Source organism: Chaetura pelagica, unplaced genomic scaffold (assembly GCF_000747805.2).
Source record: "Chaetura pelagica isolate M959 unplaced genomic scaffold, ChaPel_1.0 scaffold28, whole genome shotgun sequence".
In the NCBI taxonomy this organism is placed as follows: Eukaryota; Metazoa; Chordata; class Aves; order Apodiformes; family Apodidae; genus Chaetura; species Chaetura pelagica.
In genome coordinates, this window is record NW_009954303.1 from 1,619,294 (window position 1) to 1,635,861 (window position 16,568).

At 41.5% G+C, this 16,568-nt stretch overlaps 1 protein-coding gene across 3 annotated transcripts in view; it reads right to left on the bottom strand.

Annotated features, from left to right (window-relative positions):
* Positions 1-16,568, bottom strand: part of BRSK2 (BR serine/threonine kinase 2) — a 320,793-nt gene that overhangs the window by 2,413 nt on the left and 301,812 nt on the right. For 2 of the 3 annotated variants that reach the window (XM_010003893.1, XM_010003892.1), the window contains exon 19: positions 10,853-10,900. The exons of the other annotated variant lie outside the window; for it this stretch is intronic. In XM_010003893.1, the coding sequence (XP_010002195.1) occupies positions 10,853-10,900 (48 nt within the window). The remainder of the gene's footprint in view (positions 1-10,852; positions 10,901-16,568) is intronic. 3 annotated transcript variants of the gene reach the window in all.

The following is a 16,568-nucleotide window of genomic DNA, read 5'->3' on the forward strand; positions in this document are numbered from 1 at the left end:
GGGAAAGAGACCAGCTACTACTTGAAAGATAGCTTTTTTTTGGTATTTCTAGTCCCTTTAAATTTTCATGGATTAAGGAATTAATCCTGATCAGACATAGGAGGGTCACACTAAATCCTCTGAACATGAATATTGAAGGTGTTTTTTATCACACACCATGGAGGTGATGCCTGTTCACGATCATTAAAACCCCATTGTGCTTTTCTCAATATTGGGACTGTTTGCTCCATTGTTCTAACAAATTCAAATAATTTATATTCCACATAAGTAATTTCATTCAGGAGGAAATAAGCTCCTTGTATCTGCCTTCCAGTGCTGTGGAGCCATTCTTCCCTGAAATGGGAACATTCAGTCAGGAGGAAAGAGGTTTATTCATAGCAGAGATTGACATTCGTCCACAGTTGGTGGCTTGGTGATATTTCCTTTCACTTCATTACAAATGTAAGTATAGCAGTTACTACAGCAGGCAAGTACTTTCTGGGCATGGTAACTTGCCTGTAGAGCTTGTTGAGTACTTTCTTATTCTCTAATGGTAAGTGCTAGTCAGGCATCAACTGCTTTTATACAGAGAAAGAGGAAATATATAGTATTTGTGCCCTGCAAAACTGATTTACATTACTATTTTTCCTCCTGCCCTGTGATAACCAGGTAGTTATGCTTTCCTCTTGATGTTAACAGGCACTGATAAAAATAAAATGGCTGGCATGTACAGTGAAGGATGATCTCAATCTTATTAATTCCTTTTCTTCATCTACTGGCTGCTTTGTGGTTAACTTACTACTGACCCTGGTTCTATCTTTGCATTCAGTTACACCAGTCCTACAAGAAAATGGCTGTTAGTTTCTGGAAGGGCATAATTCCCCTAACTGACAGAAGCCTTAGAGATGCATCCAAAAAGCCAGGCAAAGCATGTATCTCCATTTCTGGCTAAGAAGAGAAGGGCTATTAAACTCTAGGTCAGTTTGGAGTCAGACCTCCATAAGCTCCACCTGCTTACTTCCACATGCATTCAGATGCTTTGGAAAGGGAGTATCTGCTCCACATATGTGACTTCTATTTCAGAGACCTCCCAAAGTACTTAGGTTTGTGGGCACATGCTCTGCTCAGACTAATTTCTATCTGCACAGACTAATTTCTGTATGTTTTTAGGAGATTCTTTTTCAATGGAAAGAAAGAAAAAAAGAAAGCAAACACTCAGCCTTGAATGCAGGAGTGTGGACAGATCTGGTTCTTATGTGGCTTTGGACCTCTCATCTTCATAAGCAAATGGAGTCAGCAGAGAGAATGAGAAAGAGCACTAAAAAAAATGCGGGAGAGGAAAAGACTGCTCGGTTGGGAGAAAAGGGCAGGGGGAGTATCTCTAGTTATTCAGCTGAGCAGTTTATTCAACAAGCTTAGAGGGAAAGAAGAGGACAGAGCAAGCAGGGCTCTGCAGGAATTAGGGATTTATTTTTTTTTTTCCTGTAGGCAGGGACAATAGACAAAAGAACAACTTGCAAGAATGGAGCAATAAAACATTTTAAAAGTTATATTTATATATCTTGTATTTGCTGCGTCATGATGCAGGATTTTTATTTGTTCTATTAAAATATACAACCCCTGTTTCATCCACCCTTTCTCCTCCCCATGCCCTACTGGCTTTCAAGTGCCTGGAGATTTACTGCAGCAGAAGTATTTAGCAGTCTGCTTTTCTTTCCCTGTATCACTACTGGATTCCTTACAATCAGCATTTTCAGGTAAAATTTTAATGGAACATTAGAAATCCTTAGGGATGTTTAAAGAGAGCTACTGAAAAATAAAATGGGCCACTTCACTAACCCTTTATTTCCTTTGCCTTTTATAGTATCTGGAGTTGTAATTAAATACTAGGCAATAATGCTGTAATATCCTGGAGTCAAAACAGAATTTATCCTACACCAAATACAGACAATCAATGCATTGATGTTGTCTACGTGACAGCTTGTTAGCCCACTCCTGGGCTGGTCTAGATACTGGTCTTTGGGTAGACAAGAAATCCTCACGTTTTTCTCTGGAGATACATAAACATGGGTCAGTTATGCTGGAAGCATGAAAATGGTGGGCAGCATTGTTCCTCTTAGTTCTCAGTTCCCTTTGGACTTATATATCCAGTAAAACAAGAGTTGAAAATGCAAGTGATGATGGATTAGAATGTGTTACAGGCTCTTAGACCTCTTAAGTCCATCTGGGAGCCTCAGAAATGTTGCCTCTCTTATTTCCCAAAATGAGATGACATCCGCTTTCCTATGGACAGGGATGAAGGTTTAGCTGACTGAGTCTTCAAATTTTCCCTGGTGTTTCATGCATCTGTAACTAAGGTTTTCTTTCCATTTGAGAGCAAATGTTCATCAAGACAGAGCAAATAAGATGTGAAGGGTAGCAAGGGTGAGAAAAAAACAAGAGAAGGCTCAGAGAGGCAGAAGGGGAGGTTCAAAGCATTAGGTTTACATCTGTTAGGAGGAGATGGATTTGTGGATGTTTGAGTTAGACCAAGAAGCGGTATGCTGCAAGATGGAGAAGGGGAATGGGTTTGAAAACAAGCACTGAAGCTTATGGAAGGGTCATGCTTCTGTAAAGCACTGTCACACCCAAGTATCACAAAAGAAGTAAGGAAGAAACAGGGCTGGAGAGAGACAAAGAAATGTAAAGGAAGCTGGGTAAAGGTGGCTTTTATCAACCCTCATAGTATTTCATCTGCTGTTCTTAGGAAGTCTGTCTCGAATTGGCCTAGCCCCACTGGTGTCACAGGTTTGAGAACCAAAGTGGAAGCAGATCACCCAGGTAAGAGAGGAAAGAGAAAACAACGTGATTCAGCCCAGGCACCAGAAGTGACACCAGACGAGGATGCACTTTGCAGAGACCTTTATCTAACCTTACAAAAATTCTGCCCTAACCTTTCAAAGGCCCTCAGAGTCCTCCACAGAAAATAACAGGTGATGAACAAGCAGCTTCAGGACAAGCCTGGAGGCTTCAGTCACTGATTAGAACCTGCTGTTTTGTAACATTTTAAGACACTCAGGTAAAGTCTTGGTCCTCTTTTCATTAAAGCAAATAGCAACATGCCCATTAACTTACTTCATGGAAGAAAATGCTGAGGCACCACTTCTCCTGTGAAACTGTCTCAAGTGTATGTATTTTAATGTACTAATCTTTGTGGTTCTGAACACAAAGTTGCACAAAACAAATATGCCATCTCTGGGATTATCCTCTGCCTTTCCTTTCCATATAGCCTGAGAAATTTTGAATTTCTGCATTTTTAGCTTAGGCTTTAGGAGAAAGTGAATAGGAAAAGATAGGTCTCTACTGGAAACAGACACACCCTTTTTCAACCTGACTTCATACATGCCTTCCCTTCTTGCTTTTGCATCCCTTCTGACTTCTGCCTGCCTCTCCAAATAAAATTTTCTTCCTATACTCATTCCTCTTTCTTTACTCCTTGTCTTTTTCATCCTTGCCTTGCTCTGTATTTCAACAGCAGCTGTGTCTTCATTGATTCATGTAACAAAAATCCAACTCACACAAAGCTTTGAAACACTCTCTTGATGAGTGACAATCCATTAATTTTGAAAAGAATTTGCTATTCTGACAGAGTTCTAGCCCTTTTTGTTAAGACTAGGATTTTTTTTAGTTGTTTTTTTTTGCCTGTTTGCTGTGTTTCTGTTGCCACAGTCCCTTCTGCCTTTGAAAGCAGAAGACTTAAAATATAGAACCTGCTCCAAGAGTACATACAGTGCAAGGGATGTCAGAAAGATAGAAGTGGCCTCTTCCTCTTTGTTTAGTTGTAGTATCATGTTGGGGTCTTCCTCCAAACTAGAACTCCTAGCCTAGGCATTGTACAAATACAATTCAGAGAGATGCCTCAACAAGCTCACTGACTACTCAAGGAGGCTACAAATTTATTTTTTTCCTCCTTTAATGGTTAGATGTATGAGGCTTGCCTCTAGACTGGATAAGGGTGACAGAAAGGCTAGTGCAATGTCTTGCTGGAGGGCATCACACAGAACTTCCTCCTGGTCTACAGACCCATCCTAGGCCATTTGAAATGAGCTGCAGAAATTGCAGAAGTCCCCAGGTGGGTACTTGTCTAAAAACACAGGAAGTCAGGACAGCATTTCAAGAGACATGGATGAGGTTTTTACTGGATTTATGAATTGGCACAACACATTTTCCCATCAACTTTTTTTCCCCAGTTAGTTACCTAATGGAACAGTTGTTTTGGTTTCATTTGAATTTAGGACTAGAAAATGCAGACAGGGTGTCCATAAAACAACTCCAGTTTCTTTACAGATACCTGAACTGCAACTGCATAAAGTGACTTCCAAAGGTAACCACAGTTTATTTTCCAGAGTCCACAGACTCTGTCAGTAAAAAAGCCAACTGAAAACAGTGTTTGCAGGAAGAGACTGATGGTAGGAATTACTCAGATTATCACAACTGTGAGCACAGGTGTCTGTGCTACCAGCAGAAGGTGGGAACTTTCAATTGCTATGCACCTGGGTAGATCTGAACAACCAACTTGACATGTAAAAGCTCTGTAACCGACCCTTGTTCTTACTCCCCGAAAACATCCTGTTTCCTCTCCAGGAGAGTGGCCTGTTACGTGTGACTAGAAAGATGCATCTAGATGGCCATTCTGCCTCTATCTTGCACATTTTCTCTCCCTCTTGTACTCACACAGTGAAGCTGAGATGACAGCCTCTCTGGCATACACAGTGAAGCTGAGATGACAGCCTCTCTGGTCACAGACAATGTAAACGAGACACGTAGCTACTGGGTAATGAGTAGAGAATGGTGAACAAAGGCACCAAAGACCCAAATAAATGAGGTGTATTTCCTTGCTGCTGCCTTCTGCAGAGCTAAGTAATTGATTAGAAAGCAAGTGTCCATTACTGGCCAATCCAGCACCAACACACAACATTAAAAAAGAAGAGACATGATGACAGGAAAAAAGGGCATCATGCATTTGTTTGGACAGCTGGTGGCACTGAAAGAGCAGGCAAGGATAGTGGTGGAATGAAGAGATGACAGATTCTGTTGTGGAGTCATGCTGTTCCAGCAAATTTCTGGTAAAGGACCAGCCTCAGAATTCTTTGCCTGTCCTTTTATGAAGATCTGCCTGCACAAGTGTGTGCTGAGATGAGAAGCTGTTGACCCACATTCATAAAGCCACAGCAGATGATAGTATTGCTGCTCCACATTCTCTTAGAGACTTCTGCTGCTTCATTCCAATTTTCTATAAAAATGTCAGAAGAAAGGTTTTGGCAGTTAATAATATGATTTTGTCCTTTCCTGCCAGATGGATGTTCAAGTATGATCTTAAGGGTTTTAAGTTCTCTGACCTGTTACTAAGGAGAGAAACCTGTGTACGCTGGTGAAATGTTGCCTCCTCATTTCCTCTGAATCAATCCCTTAAAAATATAATTTAATATTCTGCAGAGTCCATCTCAAATTTAGCTTAATACTGCAAGCAAACATTCCTGAAGTACTGCCTGCCATAAATAAAGTTCTGTGATCTTAATTAAGAGAGAGATGTCTGTGTTACCTGCACTAGATATTATCACAGAGAAAGAGGGAAAGATCTTGTATTCGACAGTAAAAATCTAGTCATAGGTGTCAAAACAGGATCAGACAAGTACCAAATATTTAATACATCTGAATTAATCTTTAGTGCCATGTTGCCATTTTTGTTGCTACCTCCTTCTACAGTACAAAAGCATGAGTCATGAATTGGAAAAAAAAAGTGTCCTCAACACTAGAATGAAGAGATCAGTGTAGGGGGAGTCAGCCATCCTTTTGGACAGCAAAGCATACTAGTAGAACGGGCAACCATAACAAAAATGTGGTCTGAACTCTGAAAAATCTGACTTATCTTACCGTGATCCACCAATTATGAATGAATATGTGATCTTTCAGGTGGATCTTGCAGATAACACTAAAATGGGTGAGAGTGTCAATCTGTTTGGGGTTAGGGAGGCTCTGCAGAGGAATCTGGACAGGCTGTATTGATGAGCCAAGGCCATTTGTAATGAGGTTCAATCAGGCCAAATGTCACTTTGGCCACAACAACCCCAGGCAATGCTGCAGGCTTGGGGAGGAGTGGCTGAAGAGCTGCCCAGCAGAAAAGGAGCTGGGGCTGCTGATGGACTGACAGCTCAACATAAGCCAGCAGTGTGCCCAGGTGGCCAAGAAGGCCACTGGCATCCTGCATCAGGAACAGTGTGACCAGCAGGACCAGGGAGGTGGTCATACCCCTGTACTTGGCTTTGGTAAGGCTGCATCTCAAGCACTGTGTGCAGTTCTGGGCACTGCAGTATAGGAAGGACACTGAGGTGCTGGAGAGGGTGCAGAGAAAGGCAACTAGGCTGATTAGGGGTCTGGAGAACGGGTCTTATGAGGAGAGGCTGAGGGGGGTGGGGCTGTTCAGCCTGGAGAAGAGGAAGCTGAGGGGAGACCTCACTGCTCTCTACAACTACCTGAAAGGAGGTTGTAGCAAGGCGGGTATTGGCCACTTCTCCCTTGTGACCAGCAATAGGACAGGAAAAAATGGGGTCAAGCTGCACCAAGGGACGTTCAGATGGGATATTAGGAAAAAATTCTTCAGAGAAAGAGTGGTGAGGCATTGGAACAGGCTGCCCAGGGAGGTGATGGAAGCACTGTCCCCGGAGGTGTTAAAAAAAACGGGCAAACTTGATGTTTTGGAAGATGGTTTAGTGGTTAGGGGTTGTAGGGTAGACGGTTGGACTTGATGATCTTGAAGGTTTTTTCCAACCTTGATGATCCTGATTCTATGATTTCCTTTTATCTCTCTCCTTTGAGTCACAATTTTGACTGAAGAATCAGCCATGCTCAGAAAGACCAGCAGGCAGCATATTTTTCAGAAATGCCAATTCAAAACCTATGGTTCTTACTGCCTCCCAGTGGTGCCAAGAACCTTTCGGCTGGGAGGGCAGCACATGTTGTTTTTCTGCAGGTTTCAGCATCAGTGCCATCAGTTATGACTTTATTAATGCAAATCACCAATCTCCTCTTCCATCAAATACCTACTTCATGAGATGAAGGATTACTCTAATTAATGCAAATATGGATCAGGATCACTTCCAAGAGCACTGAATCCAGATATTTGCTGCTGCTAGTAACACCAACAGTCTCTAAATAAGCACTTGCAAGGCTACATGCTACAGTTGCAAACCTGATGATATGTAATCTGTCTTAAACTACAAAATGTCTCCTAAATTCTCGAGTAGCTCAGGGTGCTATTGACATGGGCTTGCATGTGTCTGAATCAAACTGTGATTGCAAGGACCTATGAAGAGAAATCTTTATTGCAATGCAATTGCTCTCTTTGCCCAGAGAATGACTGACCACAGGGGACAAGGCTAGATGGCTCTGGATAGGAGGCTATGTCCAGTCCTAAACACTGGAAGCAGTGAGATATTTACTGAGATACATTGGAAAGATATGAAAGATATGAAATGGATTTGTTGGGCTTCTCCTTTAATTTTGGAGACAGCCACTGGAACTCAGAAGGATACATAAAGCTTTTTGTTTAACTCCAGTGCCAGGAATCAAGGTTTGGATTGTATGTGGCAACACAGGATGTTTAAGAATAAACACAAGGTCTTCTGGCCAGCCTGTTGTCACAGGGTTATGGTCTAAGACTTTGCAGAAATGTCTGCCTAACACAATAGCATGATTTGATGGGAGCTGTACTTGTTACACATACTAATCTTTTCTTTCTCTTACTGAGTGATGACTCAGTTCCATGGAAGTGCCACAGATTACTTAAAGTCATTCAGGTTTGTAAAGACATTCTTTTCTGAACAAGGATTACTGAAATTGTACTGCGGGCTTCTGTGTGGTGTAAAAAAATGGCTCCAGATCCAATATGCTCAATCAGCTTGCTTTCTAGTGATGCTTCCTAATTCCCAGCTTTGTGGTTGAAGCTGGGTGGCTTTCCAGTTTGTGTATCATCTTGATTTTTATTTTTAATGTAAAGGCTCTGCAGAACCTATTAGAACCTCATTGTCAATTATATCATTTATTCTTCAGTGAGAATGACATAAATACCAGATTAGATGTTAGTAAACAGTTCTCTCAATCCTGCCTCAAAAGAAACAATCCAGCTCAGTCTTTTACAGCTGTGTTGATCTTACAAGGCTTAACGGCAGTTTTATCATGAAGTGGTAAAGCTTATTTGTCACTAAACTGATTTGGCTTTATATGTAGAAAAGGTATAAATAGATTGGGGAAGTCAGAAGGTATTCCTCCTATGGGCAGTTTTCAGATTACAGCTGCATTTTAGATATAAAGGTTTTAATTTCTACAAGGTAAATTTAATCTTAGGAACAGATATGAAAAACTTAATGGAAACCAGTTTAGTCTGACATGAAAAATGAAAAATGCCCATTCCCCTGCTGAAATGAGTGGGAACATAAACAAAATATTGCACCCCAATGTGCATTTCAAGTTCAAATTATTTTCTTCTATTGTTAACTACTAAGAGTTGGCAGTGGTCTTGGTAGAGTTGATAAAGAAACTGTTGTCATTTGGATTTGAGCAGCTCCTATAACATACTTCTGCTCTTCAACATAAACTTCTTTTTCAATGCCAATGGCTGTATGCAAAATCACTAAGATTTATGACAACTACTAGCAGAACATGAGATTATATTTAAAGGACTAAATAAATTTGCCTTGCTGTTAATTACAACGTTCAATGGTTTCTAGTGGGTGAAAAGATATTCCCACCAGAGTTTTCACATGACTCACGCAGGCAAAAAGCATCTGATTAGCTCTTCCTGCTCCATTGTTAACTCTTTGGCAAAAATTACACCCTGTGCTCACTCTCAGAATATAGAACAATTACGAGGTAAAAAAAAAATCACATAGCATAGCTTTTCTTACCCTTTGTTAGTAGATAAATGTGTGTCAACTTCACAGAGGGTTGGTTCCCTGTCCTCAAAGTCTCAGAGGACAGCTTGCCAATAATATGCTAAAAGCTGGCATCATTCCCTTTTGCTCCCCTGTCTAAACTGTGAGCGAACTCTCCTGCACACAAAAGAGCTCTTCACTCACCTCGGAGGGTGGAATTTTGCATGGTGCAGTCACTACTGTTTATGTTGTGTGTGAGCCCACCAACAGGAATATGATTTAAAGGAAGCAGCTCCATGAAACCCCTGTAACCCATCCTTTCTCTTCTCTGGATGTATATTTGTGCTCTGTCTGTGCAGTAACTGACAAAAATAGTTTCCCTGCTGGCCTTTACCTTGTCTTCTTTGTTCCTTGTTGGATTAATGCTGACACTGTGGCAGGGCCTGCTCTCTCTATTTCTACAGAATGCAGAGTACTGGCTGGTTATCCATGTAGCTCCATTAACTTTGAGGCAACCAGTAGATTCAGCATTTCAATATTTTTGAATTATGAGAATGCCAGATCCAGGCAAGAAAAAAAGGCTTGAGGGAGAAGAGGGATTTGTTGTCTGATGCCTTCAAGAAGCTGGAGGTCTGCCTAAAACTTAAATGAGTCTTCAAGAAGAGATGAGAAATAGCGTAGCTCATAAAACTCCAATAAGAAATCAAACGAGCTTGTTTTAAGGGTAGAGGAACATCTCCCACCAGCAAAGTTGCAAGTTAAGTTAGAGAGAACTTCTGAAACACAAGAAATGGACTAAATTCTGCCTCAGTCACACACATATAAACCTAGTATTATTTCCACAGCGACAACTTTCTGTTGTTACAGATTACACAGCAACTTCAGAACAACTTCCTCAGTTTACCAAGAAATGACACAGAAGTCCCAGGTCCAGCTGGGGAGCAGTACTAGCTGATCAGTGATAAATTCCTCAACAGCTTGTATTCCCTTTCACATAGATATCTGAATTCAACCTAGATACCAGAATGGAAATCTATAGAGAACAGAGTTCTCTTGTACAGAACCTTTCTATATAAGATAAAAGTAGTAAGTGAAAAATATCTCTTCTAGGATTTGGATATTTTCACTATTGTATTTGGAGGACTCAGTGTGGGCACAGGTAGCAAAAGGAAGAATACAGTCCATGTGTGCATAGAGGAGAGGGAAGGCAAGGGACAAGTTAAACAAAATTCATGGAACCTCAAGCTAACTGAGCTGCAAGTTTTGCAGGAAACTCTCTTTATTCTCACTCCTAGCAAAATTCTGAATCTCTAGTAGGTTCACTACTTCTCCAGCTAGAGAGGCAACATCCTTCCCCAAGACCAGAGTGGAACTATGACAGTTGACATTAGCTAAGTGTCTGACATAATATGCAGTATGTCTTATGGAAGATTTAAACAGTTCTTATCCCAAGAACATCTGGGGAAGAAGGGAGTGGATGCAAAAGGGAATAAATAACTTAACAATCCTGTTGCAATCAATAGGAGAAAACCAAGGGAGACAGCAGCTAGCAGGGGAGCATTCAGCTTCACTGCAGAAAAGGGACTGAAGAATCATGAATCAAAGGCAGCAAGTAAACAAAAGAGGGAAAAAAAACCAACAGGAAAGAAAACCACTGGCCTGGGTAACAGTGAGGGAGGGAATCTCAAGTGCAACACCACACACTTGTGCTATGAAGGGGAAAGCTGTGGCAGAGCCTGTGCATCTGTGCATGGATGGGGAGGAACAGAGTAAGGGGTATGTGCTTGTGTCCACTAGGTAAGTGAAAGACATAGTGGGCTGTTACTCGGTGGGTAGTCTTTAAAAGAGCGTGAGAGAGCAGGGATAGGGAAGGGGAACAGGTGGAAGGGACGGGACGGCGCATTATTATGTTGCTCAGCAGGGGCTGGGGAAGGAGAAAAGGCAGAAGGGAAGGAAGTTCTTACCACATTTGGAAAGTCTGCCAGTCATCAACTCCATACAGTTAGTGGTGTCTGGATCACAGAACGGAAAGAGGAGGGAGGGAGGGAAAAACATAAAAAAAGGTTTCCATAGCTCTGTGCATAAAGTAGTGACTTAGCACATTATTACCTGAAGCAGGAAACATATACATATCTTGGCCTTTACACAACCCCAGTCAAATTCTGTAACCCACTGTATGCCAGTGCAAACCTGGTCCTGTGACTGTGAGTGGATGCTGCTTCAGTCCCACTGCTTTCACACACCGCTTTATCATAGTTATAGGTATTTATGAGATGTGGGAAATATTCTGCTACCCTATAGCAAACTAAAATCCTTGGGTACACTGTTTCACCTGGCCAGCTTTGCAAGTTAGCCTGCAAGTTAGGAAATGCCCAGCCAGCTGATCCATGTACATCAAAAACCTGGAGAGAGGGAGGAAATGCAGCGCTGTGCTTATTGGACACGGCATGAGAAGGCTACTTACATACCTCAAAAATATCTGTTAGACCCCAAAAGGATAATGTCCAAGTCCTCAACATAACTCTGCCTCTCAAGTGTAGTTTCTTGTTCCTCTTGGTTTTAATGTCACTATTCACAGGCAACAGAATGACTAATAGAAAGGGTGGCAGAATCTGGCCCTAAGACATTGCTGTCCACTCTGTGTATAGCTCCTATTACCACAGCCTCTGAGTATTTCTTATTCAGGTGCGATAAGCAGAAGGAGTTCTACACATCAACTCTAAAGCAGAAAGGACCAGTCCTGCTGGATGCTTCCATCTGCAACCTGATGGCAAGCCGGGTCTGTTGCTGTCAGCCAGGATTCCCTTGCCTTTGGGATCTAAATCAGTGCATAATTGAGCGCTGGGCAATGTGGAACACTCACTCGATATGGAGCAAGTGGCTAACAGTTAAAGCACTCAGTTCACTCTCAGATCTCCTCTTGCCTGGCATCTCGATGAATGCTCACGTGTTCAAGTAATAGGAATATTAGAAACATGCACATATATGCTGAAAATCCCTAACTAGAACTAGGAAGCTCTAGTTGCTCCCTATGTGCTGAAGAGTCTGCAGGAGACAGGGAAGAATAATTTCTCAGCATTCTTCCTCTTAAATATATAAAGAAAAATAATTTCAAAAAAGGGGATGAGCATGCTGGATAAGCTTTGGTAAGCTGGACCCGTGGTAGAAGAGCATGGATATGGATGTTTTCTGGTGCAGCCAGGCCTGTGCTGCATAGATTATCTGGAAAGGCATAGAGAGGAAAGGCTCTTGGTCCAGTGATACTGGTCAAAGCATCTAAGCAGAAGTTTTATGTCCTCCATCCTTAAAGCCAGAGTTGAGCTGGCAGAGGTCAATGGGAGATGATACCTGTGGAACGTCTCTCAGGAAGGCACAAGATTGAGAGAAAGAGGGGAATAAGAAGGGAGGGGAAGGAGAAGAGAGGAATTCAAGAACTGGAACAAGGCATAAGAGGAATCAAAGAGCCCAGGAGTTTGACTTTTGGCTCATCTGACTGAGTGAAGGCAGATTAAGGTCACCAAATACATTTCCCCCTGATGATGAACAACAGGTTTAAGAACTGCCTGTAGCTGCTGATTGAGCCAACAACCAGAGGTCACAGTCATGATTTTGCATAATTTTTTTCTTTAACAACTTAGAGAAGTTTGTTGTCTCATTCCTACTAGTGATTTCTGTCCAGCCCCCTCAGAGTCAAGTACATCTCGTTGTACTGCAGAGTAATACAGATCTATGGCGGTAGGGTTCAGAGCATTTACCCAATTATTATTGGGTAAATTTATTCTTTGAAAAAACACATAGAACGAGGAAAGTCTCAAATATAACTGCAAGATTGTTTCTGACTCCCACCTCTAACAGCTGGAACTTTTCCCTGAACTTTTCCAGACTGGGTGGCCACACAGTAACTAGCAGGCTGGAAACAAAAAAGGTAGTTTTTGGCTCATGTCAGAGTAGGTAAACTGGCTGGTCTCCTAAGAGTTCCCTGAAATTGGTATTTCTGTCTCCTTGTTAATTTTAACAAATAATAAAAAGAAAAGTCTCCTTAAATTAATACTTCAGAATACTGTCTTTTTTCTAAGTCACTTGCAGTCAGCAAAGCTCTTTTAGTATTTAATGCACAGTTAATTTTGTAACAGGTCTTCATACCTTAATCATGTGATTAGAATATAAACTGGTAGATCTTCAACAGGAAAAAAGGATTGTAACAGGCTTTTTGAGAGTGTAACATCTTGGGGTAAAAAACTAAATTTGCAGGTTATAGAACTGGTTTTGATGGATAAGGAAAAACATAACCTTTTTTTTAAAAAAAAAAAAAAGACCATGAAATATCAAAGGAACACTAATAAAACCTCAAATTTGTCTTTCTTAAAACTTCTACGCATAACTACAATTTGCATTATATCACCATAGCCAGTCCCAGGAACTGCACAGAACTCCTTTTTTATTTTTAATGTTTATCCAAGACATGATCAGGTTGTTCTTCCCCTAATCCTAAGGAATAGCAAACATGAGCACACCAGAAACAGCAGCTCATACTGCATCTGTTGAAGGACTAACAGAGTTAATATGCCTTCAGCTTATCTGTTATAATAATTAGTTTTATACTTTCATTTCCATCATGTTGTAGCATCTGCTTTAGTAAATACTCTGTATGATAAAATATGTAATAATTTTAAAGTAGATTTTTCATTCTAATTAGAAAGCTTTAGATTCTTGGCAGTCAGCTTCTGCTCATGGATAATAATCCATAATCCAGTGATTGTGGGAACCAGGTGTTATATGAGGTGAATAAAGCCAGGGTCCAAGGGCCTTTAGCGGTCTAAGAAGTGTTGATGAATCACATAACTGCATTTTTAATGTGTGCTGTTTAATCTTTTACTTAAAGCATAGTGGCAGTGTCAGATTTCAATCCTTCTGATGATAAAGCAGTTCCTTATTTCATAGAGATTGCTGGTGGTCACTAGTGCTTTGGATTTGACCAAGACATTTTCATAAATGACACCCAGTTCAGTTCATGAACAGATGGCAAATGGTTTGGTTAAAATAAGACCTTCCTTCAAAAAGCCAAACAAGCTCTGAATCCATTGAAAAATGCTAGTGTTCTGCTGAATTTTCTTTCCTGGTTTTCTTTTTTCTTTAATTTCTATGTTTCCATCCTACATAAATTTCACAGTCAAACTGCCTGGTTTAGGATCCTCCTGATATCTCCGGCACTGAGACTTGTCCCAGCCCAGGAAATTTCACCCTAGCAGCTACACCTCTGAGATCTTCAAATCCAGGGCTAGATCCCAGAAAGCACTGAACATCTCCTGCCAGATGATCACCCCAGTAAACATTTCCAATAAGGGAGATGATGTCAGGGGAGCCACCAGCTACTCTGCCTCAAGGCAGTTATCATTTCGATTGGAATTCCCCAGTGTTTGGGTGCTTATTTGAAATGCACTGCTCTACCAAAACTCTGGAGAGCTTGCACTTTTTTTCTATATGCTTGATTTTAGGACCACTCAGTTAATTTTTCTTACATCTGTTCACTATTAATACTAGAGCTATTTAGCCAAAAAACAGTGCTCTGCCAATCCAATCAGGCATTATATGGCACCTTTTGTAGGTGGGAGCCATGACAGAAGATGAAGTGATTGCTTCAGACACTACAAGAGAGGTAAGAATGCAGGAAACAAGATAAACCTGAAACCTGGGTGAGCCCCAGATAAAACTGACTTCAAGTCCAATTCCAAACTGGCATCTGTATAGCCCTGTTTTGAGTCTGCAGTTTACCTTGCAAAGCACTTCACTTGCTCCTTACTCCCTTGTCTGTCTTGATGATAAAATCCTTTGCAAATTTGGAAATCATAAGTTTCCTACTAATTTTTTTTATTCAACAAGGCTAAATTCCGGGTCCTGACCTTGTGTCACAACAACCTGGTGCAATGCTACAACCTTGGGGAAGAATGGCTGAAAAGCTGCCCAGAGGAAAAGGATCTGGGGGAGCTGGTCAACTATGAGCCAACAGTGTGCCTAGGTGGCCAAGAAGGCCAATGGTACCCTGGTTTGTATCAGAAACAGTGTGGCCAGCACTGTGGCCAATCACTAGGGAAGTGATTGCCCTCCTGTACTCAGCACTGGTGAGGTTGCACCTCGAGTACGATGTTCAGTTCTGGGCCTCTCACTACAGGAAGGACATTGAGGGGCTGGAATGTGTCCAAAGAAGGACAACAAAGCTGGTGAAGGGTCTGAAGAACAAGTCTCACAAGGAGCATTTAATGGAATTGGGGTTGTTTAGTCTGGAGAAAAGGAGGCTGAGGGGAGACCTTATCACTCTCTGCAACTACATGAGAGGAGGTTGGAGCAAGGTGGGGGTTGGTTTCTTCTCCCAGTTAACATGTGATAAAAAAAGAGGAAACAGACTTATGTTGTGCCAGGGGAGGTTTAGATTGAATATTAGGAAAAAAATCTTTACTGACAGGGTTAAAAAATTCTTTACTAGACCAGGCTGTCCAGGGAAGTGATGGAGTCACCACCCCTGGAGGTATTTGAAAGACATGTAGATATCATACTTCAGGACATGGTTTAGTGGTGCACTTGGCAGTGTGCTAGGTTAACAGTTGGAGTTGATCTTAAAGGTCTTTTCCAACCTAAACAATTACATGATTCAATGGAGACAGATCCTTTTATCCCACCAAAAGGCAAAGATTCTGAGTATAAGGCTCCTGGATAGAGCAACACATGGATAAGAGACAAGACCAGCTGCTCTCATATACAACAGTACTCATTCTTGATCAAAGAGGGACTTGTCCTTTCATGGCCTCACTGGGTTTACTGGGTTTTGTGATACCAGTAATAAGAACAGATGGATAGCCATTCTGGTTCAGATGAAAGGCCAAAACCATCCAGTGCTCTGTCCCCATCAGCAGCCACACATAGATATGCAGGAGTGCACCTGCAGGCCAAGCATACAGAACAGTTCCTCCTAACACTACCTCACTCTGTCACCACTTTCAGGTCAGAAATTTCCTGCGCCTGCTATGGTTTCTCTGTTTAGTAATCCTCATGAATATTTCTTTTTCAGGGAGTTGTCCAGCCTCTCTTGTGAGTAAGAAGTATTCAGGGGATGACGATAAGCAGCAGCAAGCTCCTTGCATTAAGAACCTGCTTCAGCAAGAAGTTCCACAGATCTTACATTACATGAAGACACACCTTCCAATATTTTTTTGGTACATGCCTTCCACTAGTTTCATATCATGGCCTCTAGTTCTTTCACTGGGAAGAGCACAGCTAGCTACTTGTTCTATGCCAGTCATGAGCCTGTAGACCTAGTATTGTCTCAGCAGCTACACCACAGAGGATTTAATGTCCTGAAACATTAAGGTAGAAGGTCAATATGTTGCACTAAAATTTGGCCAACTACAGAGTGGATTTTAGAAGTATTACATTAGCTTTTGGGATAGATCTCATTTATTTACACACTTACTCAGGTAAAGGGGGGAAGGTATTTTCCTACTTCATATGTCAGAAGAAATTGGCACAGCCAGTATTAGGAAGGAAAAATGGCAGTGAATTGAGGGATATTCAGGGGAAAGGGAGATAATAAGGTGCTCAAGTGTGACACAGAAACACATTTGCCTAGATCAGGTACATATCAGGCTCACATACATACACACACACACACACAGATACATGGGCAAC